At 38.1% G+C, this 22,500-nt stretch overlaps 1 protein-coding gene across 4 annotated transcripts in view; it reads left to right on the forward strand.

Annotated features, from left to right (window-relative positions):
* The window catches only part of LOC106876206 (neprilysin), a 162,848-nt gene that overhangs the window by 70,335 nt on the left and 70,013 nt on the right, over positions 1 to 22,500 (forward strand). For all 4 annotated transcript variants that reach the window (XM_052970054.2, XM_052970055.2, XM_052970053.2 and 1 more), the window contains exons 6-10: positions 5,057 to 5,259; positions 6,312 to 6,440; positions 10,513 to 10,605; positions 13,035 to 13,168; positions 17,150 to 17,231. In XM_052970054.2, the coding sequence (XP_052826014.1) occupies positions 5,057 to 5,259; positions 6,312 to 6,440; positions 10,513 to 10,605; positions 13,035 to 13,168; positions 17,150 to 17,231 (641 nt within the window). The remainder of the gene's footprint in view (positions 1 to 5,056; positions 5,260 to 6,311; positions 6,441 to 10,512; positions 10,606 to 13,034; positions 13,169 to 17,149; positions 17,232 to 22,500) is intronic.

Consider the following 22,500-nt stretch of genomic DNA (forward strand, 5'->3'; position numbering starts at 1 on the left):
ATAATATATATATATATATATATATATATATATATATATATATATATATATATATATATATATATATATATATATATATATATATATATATATGTATATATATATATATATATATATATATATATATATATATATATATATATATATATATATATATATATATATATATATATATATAGATATAAACGCCAGTGTTATAATTGTCGCAGCTGACGAAGGAAATGTTCTCTATGTGGCCTGTATGTTTTCTGTACCTTGTTTATCATTTTGTCCATGATTTTTTGCAACGTCACGTACCCAGATATGCATCTATATATACATGTAGATGAAGGTATGTACATACATGTACATATATATGCATATACTCATATATTATTTATATATATATATGTGTGTGTGTGTGTGTGTGTGTGTGTGTGTGCGTGCGCCCACGCGCGTGTGAGAGAGAGTTAACATTCTTAATGTAGTCAGATAAACTTAATTTTTATTCAGGTAGACTTCCATTTATAATGAGAACAATAGAACTCGGGTTAATGTCAATATATGTCCAGAGGCAAGGGGGGAGAACTCTAATTAAAAATGAAATTAGGAGTGAGTTTGATGTGTAGCAGTTATGGTGACGACTGTGGATACTCTCTATGTTAAGCATCGTTAGCGACGTTTAGTATAGCACATAAATACATTATCTTTTGAAGATATAAGCGTGTGTGTGTGTGTGTGTTGAAATAATTCACCTATTAAAGCATCTAAAAGAATGGCGTGAGTAAAAGTCTCAAATATTTTCTTCACCTTTTCCACTTATTTTTACCAGCGTGCTAACATGATTAGCATTATGAGTTCAAGATATGAGTAATGAGAAAAAATTAAAAAAAAGAAAAAAAGAAAAAAAATCATCGCATGCAGGAGATACTTTCTAGTGGTGACAGGGGAAATAACTCAGTAATTCAATTTGGTAAAATTTCAATAGAGATAGCTGTGGCTGAGGGAATCTGTTACTTGAAAGTTAAGGTGAAATAATTCGCAGACAGTTTTTGATAATGCTGTAGAAAAATCGATAAGCTCCAACCAATCTTGCTGTCTGCAGATGCAATAATTTTTCATTTACTCCAGTGCTTTCAATCCAGTTTGTGCGCTTGATACTTGTAGTACTCAAGTTTCCAACAACAGATAAAACGTTCGCTATCGTCAATGACCACTGTCTTTATTTCCCCTTCATATCATTACATTTGACCTGATTCTTCTCTTTTTCCGATACTTTGTCGTCATCATGACGCGCAGTATTTATGATTAAAGAAGTTTTTTCTTTTACCTCTTTATTCACAATTCCCAATCATTATACCATGCTTTGATGTTCAGTTTCATGATCATATTGGATCATTATATCCCATAGTATATTTAAATTGCCATTCTCCATCAATCCTTCTGGAAGTTTACCGATACCACGTGCCTGTTCTATCCAATGTATATTATCCACATCTACCTAATGTATCCTTCATGTGATGCGATCATGTTTCCTTTTGTATTCTCTTTGTATAAGCTTCACGCACTCATTATAGTCTCACTTTCATCATCGCACTTGTCATTTTCAGCAGTATTGCCAATCATGCATTTGGTGTAATTTGTCCAAAGAAGTCTTCCTGTGCAGCACAAATGTCTGTGGCTTCAGGTCACTATTCCATCAGCCCCTATGTTTCTGCTCACCTCTCTTGTACAATGAACCCATGGCACATGGAATATTTCTGCCAGCTCTTTATGTAAAAGCTCAAATTTCCTTCAGTTCGACTTTGCATTCTGGGATCGATAAAAAGCGAAATAGGGGAAGTGTTTTTCATTTTTTTTTTGTTTGTTGTTGCAACAACGTACTGACACCACCGCGCACAGAAGATCGTCTCTTCTCTTGTCTTCTGTATGGACTGAAACTTGAACTAATGCTGGTAAGTCAGGACTCGAGCTACTTTCCTTTACCATAGTGTTCAAACATCACACACAGAGAGATAATTGGCATTGCTCCAAGGGCATTTTGAATTGATGTTAGAACCAAAAGTCAACCAAAAGATAGTCACAGGGTCTGCAGATCGGCACAGGGTGAGGCAGGTTTAAACCATCCAATTGCGTCGTTGAACTTTGAAGTCACAACCCAGTTAAATTGCTCGGCACCTGCTGTCGTCCAGATCTCCGCGCCGGAAAACTTTGGACTGGGGCACAAGGATAATGTCCAGAAATCCCAAAAGGTATTGCCGGTTCATGATAAATTTTACATGTATGGAAATACCGCGGACGTGCCCTATCCAAGAAGCACGCTGAGTAACCGAACTATACTGCACGCATTTATCCAGTGCCATAGAATTGGTGACTTTTGGTATTATGTTGAACATAGTCGATGCTTGTAGGACAGATCTAAATGTCAGTTAAGTCCCCATTATGAAAATTGCCCAGTTGCTTTCCTTTGGCTGGAAAGTGCACGTAGCATTTATCGGCTTTGTGGTTTTAGCGTACGAAGTTATTGGGCAGAATAATTGAAAGGGATGAAGAAAGACGCAATACTTGTGCAAGTTCCTTTTCTACTTTTTCACTTGGAAAAAAAGAGCTGGTTGTGAGGGAAATTGCTACCTCCCAGCAAATTTGTCGAAAAGCGTCTGAGAATGTCAAGCATGATTCGAGAGAATGCGTGTGCTCTGTGCATGCGCCTGTAGACTAAGGTACGAAAATAGGAAGAGTGTACTTAGCCTAGTGTTCAACGTGATAGTGTTTTTGTGGTTAATGGATTACCTCAAGAAATCTGCAGAGCTTCCATCCCAACACTTATAACGAATTTTCATTCTTTACAATTTTATCGTTCTATCTTTTGCGTTTTAAATCTCTTTATTCGTCCCAAAGCCCTGTTTTGTGTTTTGTATCAATGTCTTTTGTAATTTTTATGTAGACTCTTGTGGCCAATAAAGAGACGGATATCAGCATTGTCTTCAACGCCATAATGACCATGATGATCATGATCATGATCATAATCATTATTATTATTATTATTATTATTATTATTATTATTATTATTATTATTATTGTTCAGTAGTTTTACTTTTATAACGTGCTTTCACTTCACTACCGAGCGCAGCTCTGTGTACCTTGGGTATGTGCTCTGGTTTGCTGTGATGCTCTTATGGTTACTGTATTGAAAGTGTTTTGCGTAGGATGTGTGCAGTGCCCAGTAGTGCAATTTTCCGTACGTTATATATATTTGTAAGTCCTGGTGTTTTTGTTATGTATTTGTCTGAATTTTTTTTTTATTATACTTAAGGCACCTACTATGATAGGAATTGTTTCTGTTTTTAGACTCCACATTCGAGTTACCTCTATTTATAGTCAAAAAGAAAAGGAAACAAGTTGTAGATAGTAAAGTTTTAAGATTAACTAAATATATTCTTTTATATGACCGCACAGAGAGAAATGGTAAGTTTTCTTAGAATAAAAAAGAGGATGATGTTTACATTTTCGAATACTCAGGGAGAAAAGGAAGGATAAGTATTCACACAGTAGTCGTAGATATTAAAGGTTTTTTGGGTTTTTTTTAAAGCTGATCGTTTGTGTGTTCGAAAGTTGTAAGTATGTAAGTTTTCTAACTTATATTCACAGGAAATTGTAGATATTCCTGTCTTTGAGAATAGTAGGAGGAAGAAATGTTTACCTCGTTGGATTTTTGAATTTCTGAATTTCCTTTTCTTTTTCTTTTGGAATTTTTCTTTTCTTCTTAAAAGTTTTGCTATGGCTTACAGTTTTTGTAGTTGTGCAGTAAGTATATATTCGAAGGAACTTACTTCCTTAATTTTTTATCGTACATTTAATTGTGTTGTTACAATAAAAGGTATGTTTACATATTCTGTTAGTCAGGGTTGAAGGGAAGACAAAATGTTCTCACAAAATTGGCGATATTAAAGTTTCTAGATTTTTTTGCGGTGTTCATTTGTATGTCCAAAGCTGTAGATATGTAAGTTTCTTAACTTATTTTGGGGGAAATTCAAAATACTCACAGAAAACTGTAGATATTCCAGTCTTTTAGAGTTATTTTTTCAGTAGTCCTACTGGGTCGTATTAGTGTTTCTGTGTCTTCAGCTGCTGACAGGTCAGAGCATTTATTGTTATTATTATTATCATCATCATTATTATTATTATTATTATTATTATTATTATTATTATTATATGAAAACACAGCTTATTTTGTTGGCTATGATGGAAGGTGTCAGCTGTCTACAGCCAGCAGACAAAGGTGACACTTATTTACCGGTCATATTTCAAGAACCCTGCGAATAATGTTTGCAGTTCCAAGCAATGCTGATTTTTGTAGATGTTCTGCCTTCACACTTGCACCGAACTTTTTCAGCCATGCTGGTAGTTTAGTACTGATTCTTCCAAGTGTACCAATTACTATTGGTATCACGTCAACTCTCTTCATTGACCATAAATTTCGTATTTCACGTATAAATCGTCATAGCTGTTTATTTTTTCTTCGTTCACATTGATCCTGTTGTGATCGGGGCATGCAATGTATATTATCATACATGTTCCTTCTTTTTATTCACCAACACAATGTCCGGTTTCCTATGTCTGGCCAGCTGATTACACTGGATCATTACATCCCACATAATTTTGCAGTTCTCATTTTCGCTGACCCCTTCTGGAGTTTGCTCATATCACATCTTTGCTCTTTGAAGGCCGTGATTTCCACAGAGCTCCCAATGGATCATTCTTGCCACATCGTCATGGCGTTGTTTGTATTCGCATTGTGCTAAATTCGGGCATTTGCTAACGATGTGCCATGCCGTTTCACCCTTCTCACCGCACATTCTGCATTTATCGTTACTATTATTATTATTATTGTTGTTGTTGTTGTTGTTGTTATACATATTTTTCTTATTGAATTGAGAAAGTCTCCATAGTACTTTCTATTGCTTGTTAACAGCGACTGTGATGATTGATATGTTACTGATAGTTTGTAGAAACCAAATGTAAGAATTTAATTCGATTCTTAGTGTTTTAGTGTAAAACTTTTCTATTATTCTGGCAGATATGAGTGAGAACAAAACTGTAGAACAAGCCATGTGGAGAGCCATAGAATTCGGTGGAATACCTATCGTTACTGGTAACATGGACGAGAACGTTACTAGAATAGAGTTAATTACTAATTTTGCAAAGTATTTCGCTTCGGTTTCATTTCTTACATTGGACCCCAATAGAAATTTTCATACTGGCGACGGAAATATGCTTTACGTAAGTATTTCCCCTATTATAACTTTTAGGTGTGGAACAACAGTATATATAAATTTTGTTGCGACATTGATTTGACTTTTGCGGTTTTACATAATTATGACAATTATCTGCTACACTAGTGTACGAAAATTGTTACCAAACCTTTTCTGACAATTACCTGTAAACTGAATACAGTCTTGAATACCTACGTATTCGGTGTACCATATTAGTGGTGGTAAAAGGGATGCCAAAGTTATTTGAATACGAGGTGTCGTGCAATATCGCATTGAGATCAGTTACCCGTAGTTCAGTAAGCCCAATATTTTCAACATTTACTGAAAATAGACTAATCATCTTTCTTCTCTCTTTGCTTTCAAGTCTCTTTCGTTTTGAGATACGATAGCTTTTAACCACATATCTTCAGTTCAATCGGTTTCACTAAATTAGCTTTTCAAAATATCTATTGAGTCTCTTGATATAATACTCACTGCAAATATTTTGCAACTCACCTATCACTGATATTTTCTTGAGTCTGGTGATGAGGAAAATTTGAGCAAACAGGAGAGGCTTGAGCCAACGAGACAGACTCAGCTGAGAAGATGATTGAAGCAAGAAGAAAGTCATATATAAAAAAAAAATCTGTGTGACTACCCTGCCAGCTATAAATAGCAGCTAACTCACTTTTGAAGCAGACCCAGCTACTTTATATACAAGAAGAAAACATTAGCTAGTGTAACCTTACAAACACTATCACTAATAAGATGCTCATGCCATATGTCTCTTCCATTATGATGGACTTTGAGAAGAAAAAATGCAGTCCTGTGTATACAAGGACTGTATCGAACATCATATAAATGTTATATTCTTTATTGATTAGTACAGGTGGCTCATTATGTACATAGCGGTGAGATAACAAATGTACTACTAACCAAAGATATAGTCAATGCCCTTGCTATTTTGTAAAAATGCATAAAATCAATCGAGGTATACCAGCAATCCTTACTTACATCTACCTAAACACTATGACTCTATTTGTCTATTTTCATTAAATTGATTATCATTTTTTGTTGCAGTTGAGTTTAGTACAGACTTATGACACAGAAACTGTTCTTAAGTACATTGAGAGTATTGCGAATCAAACGAACCAAACTGATAGTTATAACCTAACTGAGATCACAAGTTTTATGGAGACTTACAAAGAGGTAAAACTGTTTTTATCCATTATGTATGCACGGGGGAAAAAGAAACAATAACAAAATCAATGACTACATCATTTATTAACAATACACATAAACGCACTCATACACACAACAAACAAACGCACATAAACACAACATGCGCACGTGCACATAAACGCAACACATACATATGTCACTGTGATTTGACTTAATCTATTTCGGATAGGGTAGTTACAAGTGGTTGAAATGTGATACTATGTAAATGTGATACCTTGTAAATGTGAAGCAAAGTAAGGAAGCAGACAAACGCTTGTTTAAATTCCGATGTTTCGCAGTTAAGAGCATTTATTAACAGAAAATTGAAAACGTTTTCGATCTCGTCAGATATGAGGGGTGGGATCCGATATATATAGATGGCTATTGTTTTAATAACCAAATCTGCAACGTTCAGGTCTCAGCAACTGTTATCGGGCGTTCAATTTAATAAAGACAATGACTGTTTTTTGCTCACTCAAATTATCAATGCCCTGGTCGCTTGTTCTGATATTTCGTTGCCTTGACTCTGGCTGGAAGAGATAATCTATAGTGTACAAATAAGTCCCTGCTGGCTGCTTTTCAACTGATATCGACCTGTTACACGCTCATATATGCAATAGTCAGCAGATGTAAGAGACTTAGTCACGTCGGTGGTTCTCATATTAATTTGTATATTGAAGCAAGGTTTAATATCACCACAAGCCAATCACATGTTTTCGATAAGGTCGACGGTTGCAACCTAAAGTGTCTGTGAATTTACACTGTTTGCATCTCGGTTTCAGATACTCAAACTTTTCCACGCATTGTGACAGTTGGACGGTTGCCAAATATTAGACAATCTTTTACGTTTTGCCTCTTGAGCTACTGTTGCAGAGGTCGAGGTCATCCCTATCGATGTGGCACGTGGTACTGCTTTCTGATAATATTGCCTTAATGATGCTAGAAAAATGGAAGTGGAGATGGCCGTTGTCATAATGTTAAAATGGGGAGCGATGGCAGAAATACTCATTAACCAGTACAAAACTGTGCTTTCAGCTCAACAACTATATATGCCTTTAACCAGTACCAGCGTCGCCTGTTTTTCAGCAGTTGACTCAATTAAGTTGAGGGGACATTGTGTGGGTTTAAGAACAGGGGTGATCGATTTCAGTCAGAACAATATTTAAAAAAGTATATTTGATGAGAAGCAGATCAGAACAAACAAATGCTTTATAAACTTTTCAGGAATAGCTTTTCTAATTGCAATCCGTAGTATTCATTTGACCAAAATAGCGCATGCTCTCTTCGAATTTTGTTTTAGAAAGATGTGTTCCATTGAACATACAGCCCATTTAGCAGAGATGTTTGGTATGCGCTGTGACTTCATACCGTAATTATTTTCGGTTTCGAGAAATATTTTACGCGTAAGGAAATGTCGGCTACCGGATCTGTCCAAAATATACTCAGACGGAAGAAAACATTCAGTATTTACTCTTTAACTAAACAAACGATATTGATTTGACGAATATGTACTGTCACGCATGAGATCAGTGAAGTTAGCATCACTGCCTTCTTTTTGCTAGGAAGAGCAGCCAATTATATTTCTCTGCCTGATGGCTATGGTGAAAGAATTACTATCGTGGATAAGAATGACAGGACTAAGAATAACAGACGCTTGTCTCTTTATCCAAGCTCTCTCAAACTTCCTTAATTACTCCGTAGAGGGCAAGATGATAATGATAAACTTGCTGAAAGATGGCTAAGGTGGATCCTATTGTAAATTGCTAAAGAATGAATGACAGAAGAGTCGCATGTATGGCCCAGCTTAATGTCAGCATGTGCCCGTAGGCCAAAGTTATCAGGCTGGAGAAAGAATTGCTCTTGATCTCAGGAAATTCTGGATCTTTTCGATTCCACGAAATGCTTCCAGTGATTCTACTTTGATTAAGTTTTCACACCATTTCAGATTAGAGAGCTGTTTTTGTATGGCTGTCGTTATATCTCTCTTTATAATGCTCTGTATGTGCAGCTACCAGTAGCAGCGGCAGTAGCAGCAGCAGTAATAGTGTTTTTAGTCTATGATAGCCGGATCCAGCGGGTCTGTGATTCAAATAAGTACCAGCTTTGATTATCCATGATTTTCTTTTCCTTTTATTTTTCTGTAATCAGATAAATTTTGTTTGACTGCATTACTGAATTCTGTTCTACCCACGCTTAAGATGATAGAGTGCGTTTAACGGGAAGGTTTTTTTTTTTAAAGACGATGGGTAGTTGAATGCCTAATGATGAACAAAATGCTTTCCGGTATTAAGTAATATTGGTCGCAAGTTCACATTTTTCTAAAATGTCGGTCATTCATCACCAAAAAGCAAAAATATAAATAAATAAAACAACGTTCAAGTAAAATGGTGTACTAAAACTATACATTGATATGATAGTCAGAATCACAATTTAAAATGCTTTTATGATTTCTCAGAGTATTCAGTTTCATGTATTTTTTAGATTTTCGTTTCTGTTATTTTTACTATTGGTTTGTCTTTTCATGTTACTATTTGTTTTATCCGATGAATGTTTCCGTGCAACTAAATTACTTTCTAACATAGAATTCTCTGACTCATATTCCATAGTAAAAGGAGATCATATAGTCAGTGTCGACAACCGACTACCTTTTTGGGCTATGTGTAATAAATTTAATTGTGTAGAATAGAATGTCTAATGCATAGGGATATCGGTCTTTAACAGAAGGCAAATTTTTTGAAGACATAATTCTGTTAGCGTGACTGAAGGAAAAGAAGTGGATGTAAACAGTAATTGTAAGTAGAAAGAGTGCTTTAATCTTAAATATAATGTAAGTGGTTCATTGAAGAGGTCAGTGCTAGGAAAGAAAATAACGAACATGCAGGTTGGCTATGTGATGGATCCAGCAAACTGGAAAGTGAAGTAACACACAGAATCGTAGTGATGGAATTAAAGACTCACGTACACACAGAAGCAATGAACTATACTGGTGAAGCTACAAAGAATGCTGCGGAGACGAACTGAAAATTAGGAGATTGCTAATGAGCCGGGAAGAGTGGTTGCATTTGCTGGCTTTAGGATAAGAGTAACTTGACAGTCATACCGGAGCTGGAAAAGAGATTTCCAGATTGAGAAGGAATTATTCTTCCTTTATCTTTGAGGGCTCTCGTATTTTTCAGCATAGCTTTGGAGTGCCAGCGTAGACGGAAGCTTATATAGAAGAGTAGTCAAGAGAAACGAAGTGATCGGTTATTACACAATATTACACATATTCCTAGAGGAAGTTTATTCCACCAGACAGAAAGCCGAAGATAGAATTTGCAGAGCCCTATATAAAAAAATTCCCTGTATTTGGTGACGTGATTTTTCACTCTTTATTGAATTTCTCCAGAGGTCTTCAAAATATCCAGAGTTTATGAAAATAAATGTCAGTTATATTCCATACTAATTCGAACAAATCTATGCATTATCAAAAATTGTGCAGCCTTACAATTCAACAAAGAGTCTTTACGTTCGCTCTATTATACATAAATATCAAATATCGTTTTGCTCACACTTCACTGGCTTCAAAACAGTGCGATATATTGACTAATATATTCCTTGACATGCAGATAAACAGTGACATAGCCATTACTAGAATTCCATTTAACATATATATGGTTGACTGAGATTGAAACAGGAGGTAAACAACATAATATTAGGTCACACCACAACAGAGTATAACAACACACTTCTTCGAACTCTGATCGCTTTGTTACTTTTATGTGAAAAGGTAAATCTTATTCAAAATATAGAATCAATAAACAATCAATGTAAGGTGATACAATACCTTTTCGTTTTCATTTATTGACATCATGGGTATTTTACCAAACTTACTTGACTCAATTTTGTTTTTTCATTTTCAAATGTATATGTAGACTGCACGTTCCAATGCGTCAACATATTACAATACTCTTTTGTGCGAGAATATATTGACTAAAAAAAATTCTATGTTATTCCCCAAAACGTCCATTCATTGATTCGTTTTTTGTTCTATTATATTTTTCATAAATGTGCTTATTAGTTGGCCGACTCATCAGCTTCAGTAATAGACGCCAAGGCAATTACGGAGACAAAACCACGAAATCTTTCGGTAATTTTGAAAAATTTCCCTAACGTAAGTTTTAAGATATTTATTTATACAAAATAATAGCGGCGTGCCAGAATCTTTGGTTCAACGAATAAAATACCTTGCGGTAATTTACTTCTGTCTCGTTGTGTTTTGAGTTCGAATTCTTTCGAGGTTACCTTCGCTTTTCATTCTTTCGGGTTCATTAAAATAGAATAACATTAATTATTGGTACCGAGAGAATCAACTAATCCATTGATCTCATTACAGCTGGAAATGTGTATAAATTATAAACAATTATTTTTTCACAAACATTTTTCTTTGGATCGATCATTCAGTCAATCAATCCAGAATTTAATCAATTAATATTTAACTCTTGCCTCGGTTGAGATAAATAGAAACAATTTCTTTATCTTTTAAGTAATTGTATGAGACAGATTCTTTTCTGTAATATGAAAATATTTTCGCCTGCTATTAAATCAACTAAATAGTTATATAAAAATATCCTGTTATTTTTAAAGCTACACCTAAGTAGCAAATAACCTGTCAATCATAGAGATAACTAGGTAGATATGGCATCTTGTCATCAAGTGGAAACAACTATTTCGATTTTCATTTTTGTTTTGTCAACTGATGTGAAAGTAATGAAGGACGACGATGTGAAAAAAGCTTTCTAAACAGTTGGACGTAGCAGAATTTGAGGCAGAAAGAAGGAGCAAGGAGAGAATGCAAGAGAGAAAGAGAAAGGGGGAAGGGGATGAGAGAGACAGATGCGTAATCCATTCCAGTGTTGGATATTTTTTTGCCCCAAATATATGAATGACAAAGATAGCCTCACTATAATTTGAATCAGAAATTTAAGAGCCGGAACATATACTGTGTAGCATCCTAGATGACATTCTGCCTTAGGTCTTCTATAAAGAAATAACAGTATTAGATAAATTGGTATAAAAGGCTAGTGTTCTATTTATAATCATTTCCATCTTAGACACAAGGCCTGAAATTTGGGAGAGGGGCTAGTCTTTTATATTGATACCAGTGCTCAACTGCTACTTAATTTATCGACCACGAAAGGATAAACGGCAAAGTCGAACTCTGTGGTATCTGAACTCAGAAAGTAAAGGAGGTAGAGATACCGCTAAGAATTGTTTTCCGCCGTAGTAATGATTCTGCCAGCTCACCTCCTTAAACTGTTGTACTCATAATGACACTAACTGTTAGTGGTAATTCTGAAGTTCTCGACACAATATTCAATCGAAAGTATATTTGACATGCGTAGTAGTTACATGGAAACATTAACTGTGAAGAATTATGGTAGTCAATTGTTGTATTGTTATGGTTCTATAGTAAAAAAAAGTATACTGCATTATAGGCCCAACCTTAAAGGTTTGCTTTCTTTGAAACCTTAATATACGTAATGCTAAAATACATGTGGTACGCGTGTTTGTCACTTTCCAGTGTGTAATAACTACCAATTTCATCTCATAGTTTTAGGGAAAATAACTAATTTTCAAGAACTCATCGATATATATATACATGCCTACATATATACATATACATACACATGGGATAATCCCAGGTTAGTAGCCTTAAAGGCGTTATGGTACGTAGAAGTGACCAGATCCACCAGTATTCTCCAACGCCGGCGGTCACGTGCTAGCCCATCTGCATCCTCCAAGATGAGGTAGAACTGCTGGAGTTCTCTTCAATCACGTTCAGCCATCTGGTGTAGGGCTTGCCACGGGATTCATCCAGTCCGCAGCTGTTGTATCGGAAGAGAGTAATGTATGAACAGATTTGAAAAAATTGGAACAGAGCAATAATCATGAGAGGCGCGCCTACGAGCATGGGAATTTTCCTGCGGGAAGCGTGGTCGAACATGTGGATACTGCTTTGAAGTCGATGAAGGTGATGTAGAGTGGTGACCTTTGCTGAACTCCACAGATTTTTCAATAATGAAACGAAGAGCAAGAATATGGTTACCGGCAGATCGACTTGGTAGATCGACACAGCTGAGAAGGAGCCTGATGCAGAGTTTTCTATTGATTAGAGTGAAGGGTGATGCTCCTGTTGTTACTGCAGACGAGTTTGCCGCTGTTCCGTTTCGAGAAGGCGAGGATGATGCTCCGGTTCCAGTTATTTGTGAGCCATTCTCACACCCATACATGGTTGATTGTGCGAGTGAGCAACTGGGTCATGTTTTCTCCGACCAAATTCAACGTCTCCGCGGTGATACTGCAGATGCCAGTGGCTTCGCAGTTTTTGAACTTCTTCAAGGCAGCCCGACTTCGTCGGGTTTGATAGAGTCGATTCTAAGTACTGTTGGTTGTTGCTGTATCTGTGGAGATAGTTAGGATGAGATCGATTGTGACAGTTCGGTGTGGAAGAAGTCTAAAGTGCTCCTTCCAGCATTCGAGAGGGGCAATTTCCAATTTCCATGGTGATAATGTCGCATTTATGATACTTATATATTGCAGTTCGACCTAGAAAGCTACATAAATGGTATTTTAAGCATAGGCGATACGAAAGTGGAGAATGATAGTGCAATTGTAATACTTGGCGAAGAACAATTTCAGAATCTTACACGTCTTCTTTCCGAAACATCACTACAGTGAGTATAAACACTTAATTCATTTGCTATCAAAACTTCCTTGCAATAAAGCAATGGCTGTTTTGTTCTTTATAATTTTCTCTTCCATTAAATGATGGTTAGCTTCATATAGTTGCTATTAAAATGCCATAAGATTTCTTAAATCGTTGTTTGTTGTAAAAGCAAAATTGTATTTCTTAAAGCGCCGAGCTGGAAGAAATATCAGCACGCCGGGCCAAATGCTTAGCAGAGTTTTGTCAGTCTTTACAAATTCCGATGAAGTCGAGTCTTTTCAAATTCCGATGAAGTCGAGTTTGCCGTTAATTCTTTAAGGGTCGACGAAACAAGTAACAGCTGAACACGGAAATCGGTTAAATGGACTTGTTCCTCCCTGCAAAAATTCCCAAACTTCAGGTCTCGTGTCTATAGTAACAAAAAACAAAAAATAACTGTAGTAGTTCTTCAGACTGAAGCATTTGTTGAAATACGAGTAACCATGCTAATAAATTCAATTTGGGATTATATTCTTTTCTACTCTAGGCACAAGGCCCGAAAGTTTTGGGGAAGGTGCCAGTCGATTAGATCGACCCCAGTACGCAACTAGTACTTAATTCATCGACCCTGAAAGGATGAAAGGCAAAGTCGACCTCGATGGAATTTGATCCCAGAACGTAAAGACAGATGAAATACCGATTTCTTTATTACCCACCAGGGGCCAACATAGACGGTGCAAACACAATATCGGGGAACTAAAATTATAAAAAGGAAGCAAAATTAAAAGAAACGAATGTATCATTAAAAATATGATATAATGAGGCAGAATGCCCACTCGACCCCCCGAAGTCGAGTGCTTACATTGAAACCCCTTTGCCGCTCAATCATATATATCTAAAATCCAGCAGTTCAATACCATAGTCTCTCTTTAGTTCGGTATAACAAGTCTGTTTTGGCAATTGCTCTCTATTATCCCCGATCACCTTCCACAATCCAATACCTTTATCATTCTTTTTAACTATTTCCATTTATGCCTTATCTAACAATTGGCATATCATAGACTCACCATCTTCACCCCCAGAATTCCCCGGTTTACAATGTCATCCTCCGTGTCCGCATACAGAACGCAAGCAAAACAAAGAGTGGAAGGAGAAACCATATATACAACATGTGCGCTTGCATTTCTTTTGTGCTTTGTTGTTGGAGGGGAATGGGAAGGTTTGGTGTCTGCATGGGGAGGGTGTGGTGAAAACGGAGAGTGTGGGAACTGAGTATGTTGGGGTTCACAAGTACTTACTCTCTTTCTTTTTCTTTTTTTCTTTTCCCGGCTATTTCACATTCCCTATCTTCTAATACTGGAGTTTCGTTTTCTACTTCTACTTCTTGTATCCTCTCCTCTGGTGGCTGTTGCTCTTCTATCATTTTGGGTGGTGGGGGGCAGTTCGCTCTTATGTGGCTTTTTAGGCCACATTTATAACAGTGAGGTATCCTGCCCGCCACCCACATTTTCAGGCTCAAATCCTCAATCCACAGGTTCTCGGGTAGCACTTCGAGGACCTCCATCTCAGCTTGGACGGTAATTTTGACGATTTGTCCCTTCCATGTTGCTCCTTCCATCACTTCTGCTTGAACCACCTTCACCCCCTTTTCTCTTTCAATAAAGATAGCCGCCATCACCCAAGCCGCATCGATTTCAGGGGGAATCCCTTCCACTTGATTTTGGCAATCCTCTTGCCCATGTAAGACGGCAAGAGGACTACCTTTTCCGTTTTTAACACTTTGGCAGCGTGGGTTATCGCTCTTTCCGCTGTTTTATAATGGACGACAATCGTCCCGAACTTTCTTCCTCTGGCCAGGTAGGTAATATCTGGCCAGACTGTCTTCAGCGCCTTGTCTATCTCTCTCTCCTCCATGTGGTCGATTCTCTTTTTCTCAACTGAGTAAACTTTATAAGTTACCATCTTCTTTTGTATTTCCTCCATCCTTGTCTCCAGTAGGGACAACCTCACGTCGTTCCCCACCTTTGCAGTCATTCTACTGTCTCTTTCCATATTTTCCCGGTTTATTTTCTTCCTTCTCATCTCGGTTGCCTCTGCAAAACTTTTCTCTTTCAAACATGCGTCCAACATCTTTGCTGCCTTAACCAGTTCCCCCTCCGTAGAGAACAACTCAGTCTCGCTCAGGTCCGAATATACTCGTCTTCCACCTGCCATCTCTCAGTACTACCGAGAGACGGCACAACAACTCAAAAACCGCTGCAAACACAGCACAAACAAATACACAATATAGTCATACAAACAAGCTCGTACCAGTCACAGAGACGAAATACCGATTTCTTTATTACCCCAAAAAGGTTACACAGAGAGTTTTTCCGGACATCACAAGACATAAAGTCAGTACAAAACTCAACAAACATAAAATCGGGGAACTAAAAATTACAAAAAGCGAATGAAGATAGTAGGAGAAAAATTAAAATAAAATGATAATAATGCAAGAATGAAAAAATGAGGCGCAATGTCCACTCGACCCCGAAGTCGGGTGGTTACATTTATCCAGTTTTTCACTTTTACTTAAATGCAATGCATATATTTTAACAGTTTTGCAACTCCAAAAATTTAAATATTCGCGTTATTTTTCTCCCATTAACCACTGTTACTTCCGTCTTTATGAACTGTAAATAATCATTTCTAGTGGGTGATGGTCTCCACCAACGAAACCCGTTTCGTTTTTACATTCTCATCAAATTCTTTTATGTACTTCCAGTAGTTTTCCTCGCGTATCAAAATGCATTTCTCAGCACAGGTTTCCGGCATCTTCACTCTTGTTATTCCCTTCAATTTCGCGATCTTTCTGTCAATCTGATCGTTCTTCTCATATTTTATCAAAACCGCCTTATATTTAACATCTTTATCCGTTCTCTCCTCCTTTTCTTGTATATTATTAGTTTCTGGCTTACCTATCTCTTTTTTGTTCTCTATTGACCGTTCCTTTGACTTATGTTTCTTCCGCTTTTTAGGGTTAGAAGAACCGTTATTGTTCTTTTCTTTTGTTTCCTCTGTTTTATACTTCTGTCTCTCTTTAGATTCTTCAGTGTGGTCTACAATGTTTTCTCCCTCTGTTTGTGTTTTCTCTCGTTCCGGCTGTGTAAACTCATATAGGGGGCATTTGGTCTTCATATAGCCTCGCTCCTCACATATGTAACATTTTTGGCTTTCTTCCCTCAACTACGACATTTAATGTTCTCTCGTCCTCCACTCCTATCTGGTAGGGAATTCTTTCTATGTCCACGAATGTGGAAAAAAACCACATTTCGAATCCAAATCCCCACCAGTTGCACACTTCTGTTTCCGCTACTGGTCCCAATTCCAGATCCACCTCGGTTGCAGCCAGGACTGTTGCAACCAACCATTCCGGTTGAATTTCTGGTAGCACTCTCGGAATTCGTATTCCCACACTTCTTCTTCCTCTATAACTTGGTAGTAGTACTATATTTTGTGTTTTTAAAATGGTGGTCGCATGCTTGGTTGCCTCTTCTCTGGTGGCAAACCTCACCTCTACCGTACCGAACTTTCTTCCTCTGGCAATGTACGTGGCTTTATTTACAATTTCACCCAGGCACTCCTCGATTTCTTCTTCCGTTACCATTTCAATTTTACTGGTCTCGACAGCCTGTGTACGATACACTACTGTCCTCAGTATTTTATCTTCCTTGGTCTCTTTGGTGGTGGGGGGACAATTTATAAGAGTCTCCCTCTACCTCTATCAAATTCCTGCTTCTGCTCACCTACTCCATATCCAAATCGATCAACTTAGTTTCCGTTTATTTTTGGATGGAATATTATATTTTCTATTCCTTTTATCCAAACCGTCAAATTTTGCCCGATTAAGCTGTGAATAATATTAACCCCTAAAATGATTGTTTCGACAGCAAGAATGCCGATGACGTTTAATGTAGATGTCGTGTTATAAAGCATAACGATGAAAATCTTTTTTCTTTTTTTTTTGCAGAACCTTGCTTAACATCATGTCTACATCATTGTTTATAGAAATGCAAAGCATAATAGAACCTAGTTTGGCACGCACTAAATTAGTAAGTATTAAATGTATTCACTTTTTCATTTGATGTTTGTAAACGTATACATACATAGTGCATGCATGTACACATACATACGTACGGCCATGTATATATATATATATATATATATATATATATATATATATATATATATATATATATATATATATATATGCATCAATGCTGGTGGTATGAATTTGTTGATATTATTGTAATGTTATATAATAAGGTTATAATAATAACAACAACAGCAATAATAATAATACAATCTACTATAATAGTACTCTTGTGCTTTCCTCCATCACAACATATGAATGAGAAAGAAAGGAGTGATAGATGAATAAGATAGGTAGGAGTGGTGGCAAAGTGGTAGCGGTATGGTGGAAATACTATGGTGAAAGAAAGAACAAACATCGTTTCAACTCTGTGTGAGTATATATGTGAGTATGTAAAAGGGAGGTATGTTGACGTTTCTGTGTGCGTGTGTGTGTGTGTGTGTGTGTGTGTGTGTGTGTGTGTGTGTGTGTGTGTGTGTGTGTGTGTGTGCAATAGAAGTGCGATGGTGAACATTCAACGCTGGAAAGAAAAATCAAACAGCGTTTCTACTCTGCGTGAGTATACGTGTGTATGTGTGTGCATGTGCAAGGAAACTATGTGAATGTTTGTATGTGTGATTATTATGTACCTTATTTTGTACCTTTTTATTTATAAAATACTACAATTAACCGTCATTTTTGACGGCATGGCGCCAGCTAGTAATGATAATAATGATTTCTGTTATTTGTCACCAGGGCAAATGATGAGGGGGACAAAACAAAGACAAACATAAAGCGTGGGTGTTTACATATAATGGAATAAGATAAAATGTATACACGGTACCCATTAGAAGATGGAAAGTACACATAGTATATAACACTAGAAAAAGAGGAAAAAAGTGATCATGATGGTATATACCCTGGTTCAGGAGGACCTCTAGGGATAATCAAGGAACTCCACCTTCCACGGTCACCCTGAATACCCAGGACGAGAGCCCAAGCCAACTTCTTTCTTCCGACTCACGGGTCTACCCTGAGAGTGGTACCATCCCCTCTATCCATTTTCGCAACTTACATCCACCTTTTCATAAATCCACTCAAGGACGGCACCTCCCTTTCGACCCTCACTTTCCTTTTCAAGTAAAACCTGAAAAAGTCGATGAAGGCTTTACCAAAGAGGAAAATTTCTGTCCTCATTCCGTTCAGTCTCGTCCACCAAATAACTTCCTTCGCCACAGCCACCAGACAAAAGAATACTGCCTAGCTAGGCTGATTAAATGAGGGTGATGGGGCAACCATCATTATGGATACGGACGACAGACAGATCTTTACTACACGTGACAGTAGCTGTTCGACATAACTGCACAAATCAGAAATGCCCGGGCACTGAACGAGTTTATGCAGAACGGTTTCGTCGCTCTGTGAGCACCTCGGACAAGCCCGTAGGAAAACACATCCATAATTCTAGAGGTTATCTCGAACCAGTAGTACCCCCCCACCCTGCCAGTAGCACTGCCCGGTCAAAGACATCTGGAAATTATCCATAACAGTCCGCGATCGGAAAGTCCTCCTGAATAGACCAGCCAGTTTGCCTAGGGTCGTCCCCAAGGACGGCGTCGCACTTCCCCTCTACTAACCCTCTGTATATCCAACTATCCTATTGCCCGATTTATAGAGGATAGTGAGCGCCTGACGATATTCTAAGTGCCAAGCGTCCAGTGTCGGTCTATCATTTACTCAGGACTGCAAACCTGTCAAGGTGATGAGCTGCAGAAAGGCGTGTCTCACAAACAGAACCCATACACATTCACCTCCTAGAAATCGCTGCAGGTGGTGCAACCTGAGTGGGTGACTGTGCATTAAAATCCATGGCATACCAAAACCTCCAACCAAAGGAAGTTGGGAGCAGATCGACCGCCTGAGCAATAAAATGCATCCGATCCACAAGAAAATAAACAGGATACGCTCCAATATAATCAACCAATAACTGGAGCAAAGCACAACGGCCACAAGATAAATAATGACAAAGGCGATGTAGACATTCGTCACCTCTGCCCAATTTTTTAGGAACAACCTTCTCTCTTTCCATTTCTGGGTAAAAGAGGTCACTCTGTTTGCCACCTCTTCACAATTCTTATCCACCTGGAGATCGGGACCAAACCAGACCCCGAGCAGTTTAAGTGGTCCAAAACTGGTCTGAAACCTGCCGCTTTAAGGTCAGCTTCCAAGTACCCTATCGAAAACTTTCGACTGATCTAAATTGATCAAGGCCTCACTGAAACCAGCTTTAGTCCCAGACCTCTCTAAGATGTATCACATAAAATGGAGGTTGTCGTGGATAGACCTGCTCGGGATTGTGCACTTTTGTGCCACCCCGACCAGATTACCAACAACCACCAAACTTTTCGCTAAATCCTTGGCCAAAATCTTAAACTCTGTATTTAACAGGGTTATAGGCCGAAAACTCACTAGCACGTCCCCATTGTCGGCGTCCTTTCTCAGCAGTGTTACTACATCTCGGCTAACAGCACTAGGAATCTTCCATTCTGCTGCCAGTTACTGTAGACATCTGCCAAGAGGCTGTCAAATAAATTGGCATGAAAACATAGAATTTGTAGGGCAGGCAATCAAAACCGGGCGATTTGTGTCTTGTGCAATCTCTCATCGCCTCTTGTATTTCAGACGCTGTAATCGGATCTTCACAGTATCTCACATACGTCACCGAGAGTCGTGTTAGGCCGTCTAGGTACAAAGTAAAGTTTGCTAACATCGACGAATCACCTTCCCCGAAAAGCCGCCCAAAGTGCTACTAGAAAGCCGCACACATCTACTCAGAACCGAGTAGCATGCGTCCGTCCTGATCTGTCAAAGACTTGATAGTGGTTTTGTTTCCCCGTGGTGTCTTTACCGTTCAGGCCCATCGGACAGCTGTAGTTCTTTCGTGTTTTAGCGTATGGGCCTTAGCTCTGACAACGCACCTTTTTTGTTTCGTCTCAAAGAAATGGTCAAGAGTCATTCTCGCCGCTAACACGTAGGTCGCGATGCCTTTACTAATAGCCTCTTCTAGTTTGCTAACTAGTTCACTCTCTAATCCATTTCTCTCTTTTGCTAAACGCTATCGATTCTACTCTAATCGCTCTCTTTTTTAACTATAGTCCCCGCGAACTGCCGGTTAACTAGTTCACAAATACGGTCCTGTAGTTTTTGCGAGCCGGTAGAGACATATTTAACTTCCAGTAACCGGATCCCTGTCTACGAGTTTAATCTAAATCGACTGAGCATATCACAGATTTGTGATCTGTGTAGCCGGCCAATTAAAATTGTGGACAACCTATGTTATCCCTATCCTCTGACCTAACAAATACTCTATCTAAATACGATCTGGACGACCCATTGTGGTTCCTCCATGTCCACACTGGCACATCATGAAAATCCAGTCAGTACCTGTTAGAAAGCTGGGAAGTCTTGAGCAGGTTCTCGAGGCTTTTAACCCACTTCTACAATACACTAAACTCACACAGTCCCTCCGTGCGTCCAAAATACTATGCCAGTCCTCCACTGTTACTAAAGTGCGAGGTGTTTCCAAGAATGTTTCTAGACGCCTCAAGATATCTGGCCTTTCAGCCTCTGCTGGTTTATAAACCGCCACTAGTCTAAAGGCGCTACCTTCGCTGCCGTTACGTTCAGGACCACCACCCTTCCACGAGGGTCTAGGAAGATAGACCGTACTTAGAGACCTAAGGATTTCTGCAGCAACACTGCTACACTGCCACCCACTCCCGATTGGCTACAAGAGAATACTTCGTAGTCCTTGAATATAGATGAGCGTGTTTTCCGGAGCGTTTTTTTCCGGAGATTCTTGTTTCACTGATGACAGCCATGTCCAAAGTGATCTGTGATCATTGAGCAAGTGAGTTTGCTTCCAAGCTGATCCCAGGCCACACACATTCACACACCCCATTCTCAGTGCAGCTATGCTTGTTAGAGAAAGAAAATGAGAGGTTACTCACCTTGGTTTCCCAGAAACCCGGAAGTTGCGCCTTAAAATGGCATTGGTGTCTCTTGTGAGGGTGTGAAGCAAAGATGCGACTTTGCATCTGTCTGTGTATGTATCTTGGGTGAAATTCTTCTCATCTGTGTAAAAGATCCCTCCACGATTATTTTTCACTATGTTCAGGATGATCTTCACCCTCTCCAACCTTCTAACCTTTTGTCCTGGAACCTCATTTTGAAGTTTTCTGTCATCATCTCTCATAGATGAAACTCCTCTCTGATGTGCAAAGCATCCTATGGATTGAGTTGAATCCCTTCTGATTGAACTCTTCAGCGCCTGATTGAAATGAAGATCCCTCTTGTGGTTATGGCCTCCTGATCTAGTTTGCTTCTTCACACTTTGCAATTCTACTACGAAATCTCTACCATTACTACACGTTAATATCTTTCGAGCCATTTCTAAAATGTTGCAGTGTATGTAAAAACAGTTATTTTTTGCAGGGAGATACATTCACTGTAACTAATGTATATAAATTTACTTAATTTAAAGATTAAATATTAAGTACCAGTTACGCACTGGGATCGATATAATCGACTTAATCCCTTTGTCTGTCCTTGTTTGTCCCCTCTATATTTAGCCACTTGTGGGCAATAAAGAATAAAGAAATAAGAAACTTTAGTATGCCAGGCGAAATGCTTAGCGATATCTCGTCTGTCTTAACGTTCTGAGTTCAATTTCCGCTGAGGTCATCTTTTCATCCTTTCGTAGTCGATGAATTAAGTACTTGTTGCGTACTGGGGTCGATCTAGTCGACTGGCTAGTTCCCCGAAAATTTCGGGCCTTGTACCTAGAGTAGAAAAGAGGAATTTCAATATGTGATAAAACAATTTGTAAGATTGTCATAGTGAAATGTTGCATTTCAAGTAGCCTGCGTATAATGCTTTTGTCACTATCCTTGCGTTAAGAACGAGTTTTTGGGAAATGTTTCTCTTGGTTGGTTTCATATGACAAAGTGTTACTGTAAATAGTATGTTGAGGTCTCTCTTCTTCAATAACGATAATCTATAACCAATCCTGGACATACATTCTGATTAAGTCAAACATTACTATAAATGAAATGCTCTTACACAAAAAATAATATTCATTTGCATTTAATCTGCGACACTCAGTAACTTTTATTAAATGATACACATAAAATTAGAAACAAACCACAATTATACAGAATGCTAATAATCTACAAGAGTACTTTTTATTG

This window comes from Octopus bimaculoides, chromosome 8 (assembly GCF_046866305.1).
Source record: "Octopus bimaculoides isolate indiv1 chromosome 8, ASM4686630v1, whole genome shotgun sequence".
Lineage (NCBI taxonomy): Eukaryota > Metazoa > Mollusca > Cephalopoda > Octopoda > Octopodidae > Octopus > Octopus bimaculoides.